This window comes from Phacochoerus africanus, chromosome 2 (genome assembly GCF_016906955.1).
Source record: "Phacochoerus africanus isolate WHEZ1 chromosome 2, ROS_Pafr_v1, whole genome shotgun sequence".
NCBI classification, from domain to species: domain Eukaryota; kingdom Metazoa; phylum Chordata; class Mammalia; order Artiodactyla; family Suidae; genus Phacochoerus; species Phacochoerus africanus.
The window spans coordinates 130,205,490-130,223,976 of NC_062545.1; the positions used below are offsets into that span (position 1 = coordinate 130,205,490).

General features: G+C 39.5%; 1 protein-coding gene across 4 annotated transcripts in view; it reads right to left on the bottom strand.

Annotated features, from left to right (window-relative positions):
* The window catches only part of TMEM62 (transmembrane protein 62), a 35,701-nt gene extending 21,372 nt beyond the window's left edge, over positions 1-14,329 (bottom strand). For 2 of the 4 annotated variants that reach the window (XM_047766560.1, XM_047766559.1), the window contains exons 1-7: positions 13,993-14,329; positions 13,611-13,722; positions 12,051-12,188; positions 9,080-9,125; positions 4,450-4,591; positions 1,682-1,806; positions 1,407-1,529 (exon numbers count right to left, since the gene is read on the bottom strand). In XM_047766560.1, the coding sequence (XP_047622516.1) occupies positions 1,407-1,529; positions 1,682-1,806; positions 4,450-4,591; positions 9,080-9,125; positions 12,051-12,188; positions 13,611-13,722; positions 13,993-14,172 (866 nt within the window). In that variant the 5' untranslated portion in view covers positions 14,173-14,329. Of the gene's footprint in view, positions 1-1,406; positions 1,530-1,681; positions 1,807-4,449; positions 4,592-9,079; positions 9,126-9,429; positions 9,520-12,050; positions 12,189-13,610; positions 13,723-13,992 lie in introns of those variants that run through there. The other 2 variants (XM_047766562.1, XM_047766561.1) reach the window with 2 other exon arrangements.
* Positions 14,330-18,487: the final 4,158 nt, after the last annotated feature.

Consider the following 18,487-nt stretch of genomic DNA (forward strand, 5'->3'; position numbering starts at 1 on the left):
TGTCCATCAATCAACAGAATAATGGATAAAGAAGATGTGTACACACACACACACACACACAAACAAACACAATGGAATACTACTCAGCCATGAAAAAGAATGAAATTTGCCATTTACAACAACATGGACAGACTTGGAGGGGATTACACTAAGTGAGATAAGTCAGAGAGAGAAAGACAAATATTATGTGATATCAATTATAAGTGTATAAATATACACTTATTTCTTATGGAATCTAAGAAACACAACGAATTAGGGCAGATAATAAAAAAGAAAGAGACTCATAGATACAGAGAAGAAACTATCAGTTACCAGTGGGGAGAGGGAAGAGTGGGGAGGGGCAACACAGAGATAAGGGTTAAGAGGTACAAACTGGAGTTCCTGTTGAGGCTCGGTGGTTAGCGAATCCGACTAGGAACCATGGGGTTGTGGGTTCGATTCCTGGCCTTGTTCAGTGGGTTGGGGATCCGGCGTTGCCGTGAGCTGTGGTGTGGGTTGCAGGCGCAGCTCAGATCCCACGTGGCTGTAGCTGTGGCGTGGACTTGGCAGCTGCAGCTCCGATTCGACCCCTAGCCTGGGAACCTCCGTGTGCCACAGGTGCGGCCCTAGAAAAGACAAAAAAAAAAAAAAGAGGTACAAACTATTACATATAAAGTAAGCTATAAGGATATATTGAATAACACCGGAAATATAGCCAGTATTTTATCATAACTACAAATGGAGCATAAACTTTAAAAATTTTAAATAATTACACTGTACACCTGTAACATAATATTCTATATCAACTAAAATTTTAAAATGTTAATAACAATTTTTAAAAACACTTTAATAAAACCAACTACTATCTATGTGAAGAACTTAAATCATTAACATCTTATAGCAATAACTAAAAAGGCAGATATAAAATTTAGAGGAAAAGACATATTTCTAGCCCAGTGCTTCTCAAAGTATGATACACTGAGTATCTGGTGGGCTTTTTACAAAAAGTAATTTCTTGGGTCCTAACCCAGATCAACATAGACATCTCTACAGACAGGGCCTGGTAATTTTTATTTTTAATAAGCTTCTCCATCATTCTCATGTACACTGGAGTTTGAAAACTCTTTCCTAGAGGATGTGTTTAAAAATCCAGCATAGGAGAGTGATGGCAAACAAGGTTTCTGTATAACAATAAAGACTGCCTGATACATAAACTTCTTCAAAAACGCAGAGCTGACAGAACACTGCAAACCAGCAATAATGGAAAAAATAAAACATTTTAAAATAAATAAATAAAATAAATAAAAACACAGAGCTATCACAAGTCTTTCCTTAATTGGGGTCACTCATGAGAGCACTAAGAAAACTATCATTGCTTTAGCAAAGCTTACACGTATAAGCCATATTTTGTGGGATAGTTCCCTTACCTTCTGTTATCCTTCCAATCTCCCACTTCAAGTTCCAAAGTGCCCTGGAAGTGACGAGTGTGCAAAACAGGCATCAGCCCACCGAGCGTATGGAGGTGCCCACACAAATAAGCTGTAGCCGAACTGACCAATGAAAAATAAATGAGATGAATGAACACGGATAACTTGTGAGGTCAAACTAATAAAACGACCTCTTCAGGAAAGCAAGATAGGTGGAGCAACACACAAGAATTTAAAAAAAAAAAATTGATTCTGATTTTGAAAGTAAGTCTCACCTCATTACTGACCGAATCCCCGGTGATGGAGAAAGTATAGTGGATGTTGTAAAGTGTCCAAACCAAATACTGTGGTTGCTCCAACTACTTTCCTTGGCCAGTAATAAAAGATCTTCCATTTGTTTCTGAAGTGGAAGAAAAACAGAAGTAGCTTTAATTAGGGCTCAGGCTGAAATTTAATATCAACAGATTATATTACTTTCTAGAGATTTTATAATAATAAGTAGATTATGTCTAGGGCTCAAATTCCACAAATTAATGACTAATTAATGTATGGAACTCTGTAAATTTTAAACTGTTTTCACCTACATTATAATTCATTTGATCCTAAAATAACTCTGTGCTAACTAGGACAGGGATTATTCCCATTTGATAGATAAGGAAACAGAAATAAAGAATAATCTTTAAATTACATTTATTTATTTATAAATTCATTTATAGAAATAAAGAACAACAACTAACCTTTTCAATCCTATATACCATAGTGCAATTAATAAAAAGGACATTGAGTGAGTTCCCGTTGCAGCTCAGGGGTAACGAACCGACTATTATCCATGAGGACATGGGTGTGATCCCTGGCCTCACTCAGTGGTTAAAGGATCTAGCATTGCCGTGACCTGTGTGGTAGATCTCAGAGGTGGCTCAGATCCTTCATTGCTGTGGCTATGGTATAAGCTGGCAGCTAAAGCTCAGATTCGACCCCTAGCCTGGGAACTTCCATATGCCACGGGTACCACCCTAAAAAGACAAAAATAAATAAATGAATAAAATTTAAAAATAAAAAGGACATTGAAACTATATTTCTAAAACAAGAAGTACATATATCCACAGAAAGCCTTGTACCTGGATGTTCACAACAGCTCTACTCTTAATAGACAAAAACTAGAAATCATCAACAAATTGCAGTATTTATTGCAATTCCTTTGTTTCTTTACAAAGGAATACTAGTCAAAGATAAAAAGGATACACACAGCAATATGGATGAGTCTCAGAAACATACTAAGCAAAAGGAGGCAGACACAAGAGTACATACTGTATGATTTCACTTACATAAAATTCTAGAACGGTGCCAATCTATACTGATAGAAAACCATTCAGTGGTTCCCTGGGAATGGAGGCAAAGATTAACTACACAAGAGAACTTTCTAGGGTAATGGAAGTATTCCATCTTGATTGTGGTAACAGTTACACCTGTACATACATCTGTCAAAAAAGTCTTCAAATATTTAAAATAAGTGCCTTTTACTCTTGTAAATCACCCCTCATACAGATGATATCTAAAATAACTTGCACAGTTATAAATATACATTAATACTATCTATGATGTGCTTATAGCAGTGAATTCCTAGGCCCTACTTTCAGGGTTTCTAATGTGGGAAGTCTAAGGCAAAGCCTGGGAATCTGCATTTTACAAAACAGCTGCTTTTCGTTCAGATTAACCCATCCCTTAAAAACACTATTCTAAGAGGTATATATTTTAAATATATATATAATATTTATTTTACATTTAAAATAATGAGTTAATCAACTGTCTAAAGACATTTGATAAATAGGAAACAAAACATACTTTCATTAAATAAAATGCCTATATCCTGTAATAACCTATATGGGTAAAGAATCTGAAAAAGAATGAATCTATATATACATAAACTGATATGGACAGCTGAAACTAACGCAATACTGTAAGTCAACTATACCCCAATAAAATTTTAAAAGACATAAATAAACAAAAATGTAAAAATATAAAATGCCTAACACAATACAATGCATTTAATAATATTCTGTTCAAGCTCCTCTGAACCTTCATATCACTTTGAATCTTTCAGCACTTATCAAATCCTGCCTTTTATTATAATTTTTCCTGTATGAGTCTTAAACCCCACCAGTAGATTAAATATTCTAGGATGCCAGGGCTTTAATCATATCACCCTTGTATTCTTATATATGGGCACAGAGGTCTTGCATATGGTCATGTGTTCATTAATGAGTTGACATTTGCTGTACCAAGAAATAATTAGAGGTTCTCAGACATGACTTTCCAGACAGTTTTAATCCAGCAATAGTTTTCACTGAGCTTACGAAACTTTAAAAGAAACTTTTTTTTTTTTTTTTGCTTTTTAGGGCCACAACTGCAACATACGGAAGTTCCCGGGCTAGGGGTAGAATCAGAGCTGCAGCTGGCAGCCTACACCACAGCCACAGCAATGCCAGATCTCAGTCGCAGCTATGACCTACACCACAGTCCACAGCAATGCTGGATCCTTAACCCACTGAGCAAGGCCAGGGATCGAACCCACATCCTCACAGATACTAGTCGGGTTCATTACCACTGAGCCACAACAGGAACTCCTAAAAGAAACTTATTTATTGACTTTAATGGTTGCCCTTTTCTTACCAAAAAACTAGTGATCATTAGTTAAAAATGGCAACTGTGGGGATTTGGGAACATACCAGGTAGTTACAAAGCTGTATGCCCTGCATCTTCCCGAGCGCCCGCTGCACTGAGTACATATTTAATAAATGTTTACTGAATTAATGTAAAATGTGAGGTAATGCTTGCCCAGATTCTGGGACAAGAACAGGGATAGCAATGATAGGGTTGAAGTAATCAATAATTTCTTCTAGCCATACCTGTGACCACAGTAAAATTTTTCTCAAGCATTTCTAGATAAGAATTTGTTTACTGAGGATAACTTTAAGTGACCCACATATATCTGAGAAAAAATAAAATAGTTTAGCTGAGAAATGAAGTGACATTTTTACTGTACCTGATCTAAAATTCCAAAGAAATTAAAAGGTCTCTTAGGTCCTGGATTTAGGGTGGCATCCAAAGAGATGAAAGAATAGTTGCCAAAGGGAGTACTGTGGACATAATGGAAAGAGCCATCCCTACGTACGGCAGAATATTTCCTAAAAAACACAAGACAGGAAAGTTTTAGAGCAATCATAAAAAGACAGAATGAGTTTAAATTCCTTATCTAATATCACACAATATTTTGCCTCCCTTTGAAAAGGAAGTTTTCATGATCTGACAGAGAAATACACTGAACTATATACACAATGGGTAAATTGATTAAAAGAAATTATAAAGGTTTTCCCCCATTGTCTCTAAAGACTCAGGCAAATATATCCATAACCAAGCACAAGGTCACTAAAGCAAAGCAGAGAAGCAGGTGGCTATTTTATGCAGTCCATTAAACAATTTAAAAAGATCAATCAGCATCAGGTGAAATGGTACTTATCAATCATTAAAATGTTAATGAGGGCCTACTAAGTACCTAGCAGAATTCTTGGTGTAGTGAGATACAAAAGTGTTTACCTCTTGAAACAGAACTGCACTGGTTTAACTCACAAAAAAAAAGGAAAAAAAAAGCCTTGCAAAGATGAAGTCACCAAGTCAGGAGAAAAATCTTTTTTCAGTTCCTAAAACTATGCTGATAACATACACAGGGTCCATATCCAGGAATGAAAGACCTCACCACCTTAAGCAGCAGTGTTCAGGTATTCAGAAAGGTGGAGAGTGAGGGTAGGGAGAAGGGATGGGCAACAGAGTACAGTGTCAGCACTCCTTAAGTATTTGTTGAATAAATGTGGAACAAAGTAGAGCTTATATTGGGACCATACCTTTATTGCTCAAATGTCAGAACATTATAAGAAAATATCTAAGTGTCTTATATGATGTCTTACCTAAGAGCCCATGTGAAAAAAATACAAATAAACTTCTGAAACTTAATGTACTACCAGGGAGCTATCTTTAAGCAACAACAGCCATCAAAAATATCACAAATAAAAATATTATCATAGCTATTACAATTAATAGTTAAATAGTTCTATTACCTCTCTTCTTAGTATTCTTAAAATTTCTATTTCAGTGTTTTTTGCCTCATTAAAATTTTCATTTATATTTTTCCTACTTTGTTTTCAGCTATTCTTCAGGCTCTTGTAATCTTACATATGTTGTTTCCTCTCCTACATTTTGGACATATTAAAATCCAACCACTTAAAATGAAATCCAACTATTTGAAAGCAGAGGTTAAAATAGTCAAAATCATTTTTGAATTCTGAATTTTAGCATCTCTGGGACATTCTAGCAATAAAGATTTAACTCTAAGATTCTGGAGTTCCCATCATGGCACAAGCGGAAACAAATCCAACTAGGAACCATGAGGTTGCAGGTTCAATCCCTGGCTTCATTCAGTGGGTTAAGGATCCGGCATTGCTGTGAGCTGTGGTATAGGTCACAGACCAGGCTCAGATCTGGCATTGTTGTGGCTCTGGCATAGGCCAGCAGCAACAGTTCCAATTAGACCCCTAGCCTGGGAACCTCCATATGCTGCGGGTGCGGCCCTAAAAGGACAAAAAACAAAACAAAAAAAAAACTTTAAGATTTTTTCCTTCCCGTTGATATTTCTGTAATGTCTCTATCTCTAGCAAACCATCATTTATTAAATCCTGATAAAGTTTACATGGTTAGAAACAAAAATAAGAAGAAACTTTAAAGGGACTAATAATTTTACTTTCCCAATAACTACTCAGAACTTAATTCCTGTTAACTCTTCTTTGAAAATGTCTTATAAGCCCATTCCCATAGTCACCATCAGATACAAACAGTTAATAACAAATGAAAGATTTTCATCTCTGTCATTTTCCTTTCTCACATTACCAAAAGAGGACAACTTCCTCTTCCAAGTACAGTGACTCTAATTAAGAGAACCATGGTCCTTGATGGCATGACTCTTTTTTTTTTTTTTTTGTCTTTTTAATGCCGCACCCATGGCATGTGGAGGTTCCCAGGCTAGGGGTCCAATTGGAGCTGAAGTCACCGGCCTAAACCACAGCCACAGCAATGCCAGGTCCTTAACCTACTGAGCAAGACCAAGGATCAAACCCAAGTCCTCTCGGATACAAGTCAGGTTTGTTAACCACTGTGCCACGACGGAAACTCCTAGTGACTCTAATTATATGTTAACCAATGTTTTCTGACTTTTTACCCTCAAATTGATGTCACTATCCCTTATATCCATGACCTTGGTTCAGACAGGTATGTCTTCTATTTACTTCAGGCCTCTTCCATATGATGGCTGAAATACTTCAATATTCCTCTATTTGGTCTACACAATTCCAATCTCTCCCTTTTTCTATCTCTACCTTTTTCCTATTTTGTTGTGTGACTGTCCTGAATAAAATACTATTTTCATTATGTTATTTATCTCCCTAGGAATCTGTACTAGATTACAAACTACTACCCACCACATCTAAATTTTTGTGCTTGTCACTTGAGACCCCCATAATTTGGCTCCACACTACCTATCCAATATCATACTAATTGCCAATATGAACTTTTTTTTGGCAGTTCCAGAGGCATGTGGAAATGTGGAAGTTCCCAGGCCAGGGATTGAACCTGCCCCACAGCAGCAACCTGAGTCACTGCAGTGACATCAGATCCTTAAACCGCTATAGAACATGGGAAGTCCTTCAATATAAACTTTTATTCTGATAATAGCAGTTTCCTTACTGCCCACAAAAGATCATTAGCTTGTTTTGTTTTGTTGTTTTTGGCTGCACCTGTAGCATGCAGAAGTTTCCAGGCCAGGGATCAAATCCCCACCACAGCAGTGACTCAAACTGCAACAGTTACAACGCTGGATCCTTAACCCTCTGAGCCACCAGGGAACTCCTCATTCTAACTTTTAAAGCTCTGTTTATGCTGATCATTTTGCCTAAAATATACCCCTCAGAATCCTTTACTTCCCAAAATGCTACCCATCTTTAAGATTAGATGCAATTTTCACTTCTTTTACAAAGACTTCTCCAACTTGCAACTAGTAAATAAGTAAGTTCTGGTGATCTAAAGCACAGTATGGTAATTACAGTCAACAATACTGTATTATAAACTTCAAGTTGCTAAGAGACTAGATCTTAATTGTTTTCACCACAAAAAGGAAGTGATAACTATGTCATGTGACAGAGATATCAGCCAGCCCTATGGTGATAATTGTACTGCAATATATAAATATATCACACGAAACCACCGTATACCTTAAACTTGCACAATGTTATATGTCAATTATATCCCAATAAAATAAAAATTAAAAATAAAGTCTGCTCTATGTCTACTCCATGCTGACCTCTGCCTTTTCTAATTTCTCACAGTGAGATATATATATATATATATATATGTATAATAATATGTATATTAGCTTTTTAGGACTGCACCTGCAACATATGGAAGTTCCCAGGCTAGGGGTTGAATCAGCTGCAGCTGCCAGCCTACACCACAGCCACAGCAACACCAGATCCAAGCCATGTCTGCAAACTACACCACAGTGCATGGCAATACTGGATCCTTGACCCACTGAGCAAGGCCAGGGATCAAACCTGCATCTTCATGGATAGTAACTAGTCAGGTTCATTACCGCTGAGCCACTACAGGAACTCCCCTCACAGTGATAATTATATGTAACAAATAATCTACCATTTCATTAGTCATTCCTTCATTTTCTGACTGTTTGCTAAATTTTTATCTCCCTTAACTAGACCTACTTGAAGGCAGAAGCCATATTCTTTTTTACTTTTTGGCTGCACCTATGTCGTGCAGAAGTTCCCAGGCCAGGAACTAAACCCATACCACAGCAGTAACCTGAGCCACTGCAGTGACAATGCTGGATTAACCTGCTGAACCACATGGGAACTCCCAAGGCCATATTTTTTAATACTACCTCTTGTATCTCTCTTACTTTCTAACTAACAATGGGCTCTTAATACTTCCTACTTGCTTACTGATAATGTAGAACAAAGCTACTTAATATCCTGGAACAGAAAGTGAAATTACAGCCAAAAGAAAAATTCCAACACATTGAAACTAGAGAACTAGTTTTCTAACTCAAAGATCCGTTTGCATTCACAGTCTTTTGCATATTCATGGCACATAAAAATGTTTTTCATATGTGTATGACCTGCTGGGGTGAAAGGGCAAAGCAGCCAGGAGTGACCACCTAGGCTCTTCAGCCACCCCAGAGGCTAAGAGAATCATTATCTAGGCATTCCTAAAATTCCCAGTACTCTGGCTGACAAGTTATGATTTAAATGACGTTTGCTGTGCATTAATGTCAAAAAAAAAAGTATGTAGAATATTAAAAGTACCACTAGTCAACAAAAGCATTAAAATATATGAAATAAAAAGAATTACAGGAAAGAAGTCCAAGCAGACAAAAAATTGAATGACTAAAAAAATTAAATAAATAGTAATAAATTAAAAGGCTCCTTTTCTAAAATTACCAGATTCTTTATACAGAAATTTTCTGTTTAAAAAATGTTTTCGCCCATTCAGTGAATTGACTGCACACTCCTTATAACATGGACTCTACATTGTGATCTGTCTTCTGTGCATTACAGTACCTGTAATAATTCTCAACACTCTCCAGACTTGGAATGTTGAATGCATCTAATTAAAAAGAAAAGAGCAAACATCATCTACATTACAAAGAAAAATGCAAGCAGGTCAATGACTAAAGAAAATGACAATTCTTTCAATAACACTTTAGATGATAGGATGCCAATTAATTAGCATGGCACTTAATTTTAATTTTTAACACTTGATAATTTAATAGAATTCAGATTATCTGGAAACTTATTTAAGGCACCTAGTATACAGAAGAATAATAAATACTTTGAATTATGTACTGCTCAGAATAAACCAATATTTTTAATCATGTGATTTTGGAAGCCAGGAAGGACTAGATTCATACTTGATATATAGATCCACTGCCAAGGACTAGATTCATGCTTGATATATAGATCCATTGCCAAGTGCTTCTGAACAGCAGCTGACTTTGATAACAGGGCCAAAGCCCCTCTCTTCTTAAATCTTAAAAAAGATTCGGTAATAAAGGAGTTATATAATGGTAAGGAGTAAGGTTAAGGACATCATAGAATACTTATCTGGAAATATAATGATTTCATAAAGCTTGATTGCCTGGTTGCAATAGCTAAAACTGTTTACCAACTTTGACTTCCAAGAATCCACTGCATTTCTTTCTTTCCTTTTTTTTTTTTTTGGCCCTGCCCACAGCATACAGAAGTTCCCAGGCCAGAGATCAGACCCACAGCATAGTGATAATGCCAAATCCTTAACCACTGGGCCACCAGGGAATTCCACCACTGCATTTCTAATAACTTTAGAAAGGAAGCCATAAGTCCAATTTAGGCCAAAAAAATATATATATATATCATACATATAATCTCCTTACTAAGAGAACAACTCTGTTATAGTTAAATCTTAAAGATTCACACACACACCATAAGCATTTATGCCTTTATAAGTCAAATTAAATGATTATGAACTCCAAAAAACTATCCAAATTATTTAATCACATGGCCTCATCTGATATTTGGTACTTGAAATATGTCAGTAGTTTCACTTGGAAAACTTTTTCTAATATACACAGATTTTCTGCCTTTTTTTTTTGGATACACCTGTGGGACGCAGAAGTTCTGGGGCAAGGGATCAAAACCACGCCACAATTGTGACTCAAGCCACAGCAATGACAACACTGGATCCTTTACCCACTGAGCCACCAGTGAATATCCCCTAGATTTGCCTTTTATTGCAAAAGAATTTGGCCTGTATCTCAAATTAAGACCCGGAAAAAAAGGAAATGTAAACATGCCAGAGAAAGTTGTAAGCCAGATATCCTTTTTTTTTTTTTTTTTTTGGTCATGCCCACAACGTGCAGAAGTTCCTGGGCTAGTATCAGAATGTGAGCCACAGCAGCAGTGACAATGCCTAGTCCTTAACCCACTGCGTCACGAGGGAACTCCCCAGATATCCTATTTATATTTATTCATTTTTTTGCTTTTTTTTTTAAGGCTGCATCTGTGGCATATGGAAGTTCCCAGGCTAGGGGTCGAAACAGAGTTACAGATACCAGGCTGTGCTGCAGCCACAGCAACGTGGGATCCCAGGAGCATCTGTGACCTACACCACAGCTCAGGGCAACAATGGATACTTAATCCACTGAGCAAAGCTGGGGATCGAATCCACATCCTCATGGATCTTAGTCAGGCTCATTACCACTGAGCCATGATGAGAATGCCGGATATCCTGTTTTTAATTTACAATATCTAGCAGCTTTGTAAGAACTACAGGTGACCCTTGAGCAATACAGATTTGAACTGTATGGACTCGATTATATGCAGATTTTTTTTTTTCTTTTTTTGGCCACCCCACGGCATATGGAGTTCCCAGGCCAGGGATCAGATCCAAGCCTCGGTCTCAACTTGAGCTGCAGCAGTGGCAATGGCGGATGCTTGACTTACTGTGCCAGGCCAGGGATCGAACCTGCATCCCAAAGCTCCCAAGAGGCCTCCAATCCCATTGCACCACAGCAGGAATTCCTGCAGATTCTTTCAATGAATACATACTACAGTACATACTATTTTTGACCACCTGGGGTTGGTGCCCCCATCCCCACAGTGTTCAAGGGTCAATTGTATTTATAGAGAGGGCATTTTCCTATCAAACTAAGAGGTGTGTATTTCACCAGATAGAATTATCTGTTTAAAAAGATAGCTTTTTAAAAACATATAAATAGGTACTCATCAGCAATGAATAATTAACTGAAGCAGACAAATGAAGTACTTAAGTAACCAATAAGAAGGTCAATCTTTATGAAACAAAGAAATCTACCATCAGGACTCTTAGATAATAGTTTATTTCATTACTAACACAACAATCATAATCTAAAACATGGGAAGTGACTATCCATTTCTCTCTCACATAGAGGAATATATTTGCAATTGTAATTTTTAAATGAATATACCCGCAAAATTCAATCTTTGTGATGTACAGTTCTATGGATTTTGACAAATATCTAGTCATGTATTTACTACTACAATCAAGATATAGAACAGTTCTATCACCCCCCCCAAAATTATTTCATGATGCCTCTTTAGAGTCAGCCTCTCCGCCCATCTTCAATGCTTGGCAACCACAATCTGTTCTCTGTCTACAGTTTTGCCTTTTCTTAAATGTTATATAAATGGAATTATACAGTATGTAGACTTAAGGATTTGGCTTCTTTCTCTTAGCAAAATTTTATCTTTTTAAACATCCACTTGCATGGATTTTGCTCTAAGCTTTTCTTCCATGTGAAAAAGACCATACCAACCTTCCCCTCAAGGTCTAACAGTGACATCTGAAATTTTTAAATCACATAGTATAGTTGTATTTCATAGCTGTGGTATCCAGTATAGATAAACTTATGTTACAACGTTCCATTTTATCATTTTACAATTTAAATTAGAGAATCTAGACTCCTGAAGGAAAAAGGAAATCTAGTCTTAATTATAACCAGGATTTGACACTTACCATGATTTCCTTTGATATCAAGCCACTTGGTTTTTTCCATTACCCTTGTCTTCCTGAGAATACCGAGGTAAGTCTGCCATTCTATCTCCTGCTGCCTGGATCCCAACTGTTCCTTTGTTTTGGCATCTGTCAGGTCTCCTATAGATTTACATACGAATTGAATCACAATGCAAAATAAACCTGGGCTGGGAGTTCTTTTTTTTTTTTTTTTTTTAAATGCACATCAAAGAACAAAGATATTTAAAGTACACAGTATGTATATGCATAACCACTTATGAGTCTTATCTCTATCCAAAGCAAGCCATCTAAAATAATATTCTTGGAGTTCCCATTGTGGCTCAGCAGTATTGAATCTTACTAGTATCCCTGAGGATGCAGGTTCAATCCCTGGCCTCACTCAGTGAGTTAAAGATCCACCCCATGCTAGCTGCAGCATGGGGTCACAGTGCAGGTAGCATTGCCGTGAGCTGCAGTGTAGGTTGAAGATGCACCTTGGATCCTGCATTGCTGGGGCTGTAGCAAGGCTGGCAGCTGCAGTTCCTATTCGACCCATAGCCCAGGAATTTCCATATACCGCAGGTGTGGCCCTAAAAAGCAAAAATAATAAAAATAAATAAGATTCTCAGCGAGGGCTTTATATATATATATGTTAGCAAGTGCACATTTACATTCTTGTGATATTAGAAATGGGCTGTGGAAAATACATCTTTAAAGAGAGCAGTGCATCATGAGACTCTGATAAAATGAAAACTCTTTTAATAAGAAATTCCAACATTTTAGGCAGATGTCTAATATCTATGGCAACCTTATTTTCCAAACCCAAAATTACAGGATCTGTAATTTAAGTATTATTTTTACAGCAAGAAACAATCTGGAAGGTGTAGTCCGGAGAATGAAATACTAAAATTTCTAGGAAACTAAACAGACACTTGAAATTGAGGTCTTCCTCAAAAGCGAAGGTATTTCAGTCAAGTGAGAGGAAGATGCTCCTTTAGTTGCTTCTCCAACACAGTGGGGAGCAAATGGTTAGGTGTTTGAACACTCTGGGGAACCAAGTCACAGAAGTACCAAGGGATTAAAAAAAAAAAAAGTGTCCTGAGTTACCTGAAGCCTCAAACAAGTGACAATATAAGATTAACACTGTAAAGAAAATGGGAAAGTTAGGAGGAAAAAAAGAACAAGAAGAGGAGAAGGAAGAGGAAAACTTTCGGTCTCTGGTTAGAGTTTTCGCTAATTCTTTTTTAAATCCACAACTGCAATAACAAAAACAAACAACAAATAGATTCGGATACACAGCAGAGGGAACACTAACATGAGAATCACGACCCTTGTTTCTACCGCTTGGAAAAAACCTAGCTATGGCAAGTCATTTTGTCTGGATCTTGACTCAGTTATCCGTAGGCAAAGGAAATTATAATGTCCCATACCTTCTACAGGAGGATTCGCCTGAGGCTGTGGCTGAAGTTTTCCTAACGTCCCCAAAGTAGAAAGCTACAGCCCTGGCTAGCATTCTTCCATCCAGACCGCGGAATAACATGACAGCACAGCAATCCTCCCTACCTGTTGCTAGGACGAGAGCTGGTTGAATGATGTCAATTGTTTCAGAACAGAACTTCTCTAAGTCTATAGCTCTGCCTGGATCGTGAAACCTGCTCAGGTGAATGTCGGATATCTGCCAAAAGCAGGTATTAAAGAGATAGCAGAGTCAGGAAGAGGCAGCAAGGGCAGAGGCGACCCAGCGGCTCTCTTGCGGGGCGGAGGGGGAGGCAAGGACGCTGTGCATCCACTACCCCCCAGGGAAGGACGGTGCCTTCCAGCCCCGGCTTTGGGCCCAGTCCGGCGAGCCGCGCCCCCGAAGAAATGGCTGGCGTCTCACCGGCTTCTCACCGCCGGGTGCCAACCCTGCACCACCCACCCTCCGCCTGGGCTCCAGCTACGTCACCTGCAGACCCCAGAAGATGTTGCTGGCTCCGGCGCCCGGCGCAGGGTGCGGGCTCCGGGGGGTGCGCGGCTGCGGCAGTGACGAGGGAGGACCGGCCAGGCCGTAGTGCTCCAGGAGCACCGCCGCCACAACTGCGGCCGCCAGCCCGGCGACCACCCTGATGGCCAGCGTTGCTGCCATCTCGCCCGCCGGGGCCCGGCCCTCGCGTCCCGGACCTGGGCGGAGCGACGCCCTCAGGAGCTACTCTGGTCACACTTCCGGCCTCTATGATCGCAGGGCTTGGGGCGGCGCCTCCAGCACCTGCACCTCGCTGTGCACCTGCCGGCCGCCTACGTCTCTGAGCTCGGTTTGCTAAAGTAATGCCGCGGAAGAAAAGGAAACTGAGACTCTAAAGGCCCTGGCGGTTGCCTAGGGCTGGCAAGGAAGAAGCCCCGGTCTGGAAGGCGGAGGCCAGCGTCCTGGCTCCGCCTTAGTCAGTCACTCCTGACCTGTGAGTGGGTTTCCTTACCTGTAAACCGGTGTTAATAATACCTCCCCAGCGTACTTCACAGGGTTGTTGTGAGAAAGTGTGTATGAGGACGCCTTTTAAATTGCTGTACAAATGTGACAGATGGCTTTATCTGGCCCCTTCTGACTATTAACAGCGTCACTCCGTAGGTTTTTCTGTACATGTAATCTGTTTCGTGAATTTTTTTTTAACTAAACCTGACTCCACACACATTTGGTTACATAATATTATAGTACAGCGTTATACCATTCATTTAATAAATTTTAAAATACTTTCTAAGGGCTAGGTACAAGAAAAGTTATGTTTGGGCCTTGCCCTTACTTTATCTAAGCATTCCCTTATTGTTAAACTTTTGGTTTATGTTCTGAATAAACATTTTTGTCTTTTGTGTGTGTGTGTCTTTTTAGGGTGGCACCCAGGGCATATGGAGGTTCCCAGGCCAGGGGTCCAATCAGAGCTATAGCTGCGGGCCTACGCCAGAGCCACAGCAACCTGGGATCCGAGCCGCGTCTGCGACATACACCACAGCTGACAGCAATGCCGGATCCTTAACCCACTGATCAAGGCCAGGGATCGAACCCGCAACCTCATGGTTCCTGGTCGAATTCGTTAACCACTGAGCCATGATGGGAACTCCTGAATAAACATTTTTGAATAAACATGTCTTGGAAAAATATTCTGAATAAACATATTTCTACTCTGAATAAACAATTTTATACAAATAGGGCCCTTTTTTGAGTTATTTTATTAGGATATGTAGCCAGTATTGAAGTTATACCAATTTCAATTCATTAGATATTTTTTGAGTACCGTTAGAATGCAAGATATTGATCTAAGCAGAAAACATAAAGAAACAATGGTAAGTAGCTAAAAAGCTATAGTCCACTGTCTTACAAGCTTATGTTAACAGAGAGAAATACACAAATGGGTTTGAGATGAATATGCCCTTTGCTGCAAGAGACACTGAGATATAAAAGACTAGAGGAAGGTTAAACCTGGAGAGATCACATCTTTGGAGAAAATCTGGAAAAGTTTATTTAGGGAAGTGGCATAAAAAGTATGGATAGTATCTCTGAGTGAAAGAGATAGGGAGTGTGGTGGGGAGAAGCACTTTCCACTAGGACCTAATAACAAGAACCAAAGCATTAAGGTGAGAAAATGTAGGTCATGTTGGAGAGACAGTGAGGGTCCTCCTTATCCGGGGGTTTGGTGTCTGTGCATTTAACCAACCATGAGGATGCGGAATCTGTGGGTACAGAGGACCAAGTCTGAGACCCGAAGCATCTGCAGGTTTTGGCAACTGGGGGGTGTGAGGGTGGAAGGTAGGGACTGATAGAGTGACACTGTAGTTTAGTTTCCTTGGGACCAGATTATGCCTGGAAGAATTAGACCAGACCACTTATTTGAGCCACATAGAAGAAGGCCCCTATAAATGCCAAGAGTGAAGATGGATCTGGCAACAGCATGGGGAACCAACTGAACAGAGAGGTGTGGCAGAGAGTCACGTTAAAAGAATACTGCACTAATACTGTGCTATAGTGTGAATGTGTCCCCACAAAATTCACATGTTGGTAGTATTTGGAGGTGGGGGCTTTGGGCTCCAATCTCCTGAATGGTATTAGTGCCTTTGTAATAGAGACCTGAGAAAGATCCCTGGCCCTTTCTCCCATATGAAGACACAGCAAGAAGTCAGCAGTCTGCAACCTGAAAGGGGGGCCTTCACCAGAACCTGACCATGCTGGCACCCTGATTCAGACTTCCAGCCTGCAGGACAGTGAGAAATCTATTTCTCACATTTCTGTTATTTACAAACCACCCAGTCTGCAATATTCTGTTATAGCGGCCTGAAGAGACTGACATCCAGGTAGTTGGTAATTACAAAGGCTTAAAGTAGGAAGATGGGAGAGAGAGACACTGAGTTAGAAAGGAAGGACTGCAAAGACAGAATTTATTTATTTATTTCTTTTTTGGCTGCTCCACGGCATATGAAGTTCCTGCTCCAGGGATCAGATCCAAACCACAGTTTCCATCTAAGCCACAGCTGTGGCAAAGGCAGATCCTTAACCCTCTGTGCAGGGCTGGGGATCAAACCCGCATCCCGGCACTCCCAAGATGCCTCTGATCCTGTTGCACCATAGCAGGTACTCCTAAAGGCAGAACTTGATAGCTGATTGGATATTTGAGGGAAGGAAAAAAGATAATTAAAAGTTAGTGCTGGAGTTCCTGCTGTGGCACAGTGGGTTAAGGACCTGTTGTTGCCACAGCTGTGGCATAGGTTGCACCTGCCGCTTGTATTCAGTCCCTAGTCCGGGAACTTCCTCAAGTCCGGGAACTTCCTTAAGCAGCTAAAAAAGAAAAAAAAAGTTAGTGCTAACTTTTGGAATCCTAGTGATGAAAAAAACTAGGGCTATAGTGTATGTGTAGAGAGCATTACCCATATGAATAAAGTTTTTGGTTTTGTCTAACACTGCACCACTAGAAAACATCTGGATGGATATCTTCAAATATGGAATACACAATTGAGGCAAGCTGATTTTTTTTCAATTTTAAAAACTTTATTGAAGTATAGTTGAGAGAGAATCTGATTTAAAACACAGGTAATGTGGCATATAAAAATGCATTTGGGGAGTTCTCATTGTGGCTCAGCAGGTTAAAAACCTGACATAGTATCCGTGAGGTTGCAGGTTCAATCACTGGCTTCACTCAGTGGGTTAAGTGTCCAGAGTTGCCACAAGCTGCGGCATAGGTCAAAGATGCAGGTTGGATCTGGCATTGCTTCGACTGTGGCATAGGCCTGTAGCTGGGTCTCCAATTCAGCCCCTAGCCTGGGAACTTTCATATGCCCCAGGTGCGGCGCTACAAAGACAAAAAACAAACAAACAAACAAACAAAAAACACTTGGAGAGGCTTTGGAGGAACCTACCTCAAAGATATGAGAATGATTTTCCATAAGTAGAATGCGACAAGAAGCCATGTGATAGACGATAGGAACAGACCTGCAATAAAAACATCTTGGACAGAGAAACATGGTTTAAAGTCACACAGGCCAGCAATCTGAATTTCAAACACTGAATTGTAACCAAGCTGATTCACTCAAGGTTCTCAAAGTGAGTAGAAACAAGAATTTATTTATTTAGCGATGGTTAATGGTTCTACAGAGAAATACTGGTTTGACCAGCTAATCACTGCAAAGCAGATAAGAGGTGGTTCTCAGTTCCTGATAGTCAAAGGAGAAAGGTAGATTTCTTGTCATCTCATAAAGATAGCAAGCACCAATTCACCATGAAACAAACTTTCCCAGAACTAAAGTCAATGGAGAATTTATCACTTGGACTTTTCACTATCAATGTACATTGTCATTAATAGTCATGAAATGAACTATATGACTGATAAACATGAGATTTAAAAATTATCTTCGGATCCCTATTTTTTATACTAACCTCATTTAGAAATCCAAAATTGTACTATTAAATTATTGTTCTGTGAAGTCACTTTGTGATCTGTTTGCTCTGCACGCAAGCCAAATGCTGGGACTAGAGGTTTATGGCTGAGAAAGAGTTTATTCACAAAGCAGCCAGGCGAGGAGATGGGATAACAAGTCTCAGATCTGTCTCTCTGAAGGTGAGGCGGTTAGAGTATTTATGGGATAAGCAGGTAGTCTTAGGGACAGGAAAAGGTGATTGGAGGTGGGGGAAAGTCGAGGTAATTGGTGTTCTGTGCAGGTGCATCTGGATTCCATGTTTCTGAATACTGAAAATGGAAGCGCTTAGCATGATCACAGAGTGAAGTTTTCTGGCCCTCTGACATCAAGAAGCTATTCATCACACACCTGCCAGGCCCAGTTTAAGAGGTCAGTGACCTCAACCAGCCCCATCACCACGCCCTGGGCAAAAACTGACTCCATGTTACTGTGAAACAACTGAGCTGTGTGAAGCCGGGAAGGTGTACAAATAAGAGGAAAAAAAATAGGTGTTCCTGTCATGGTGC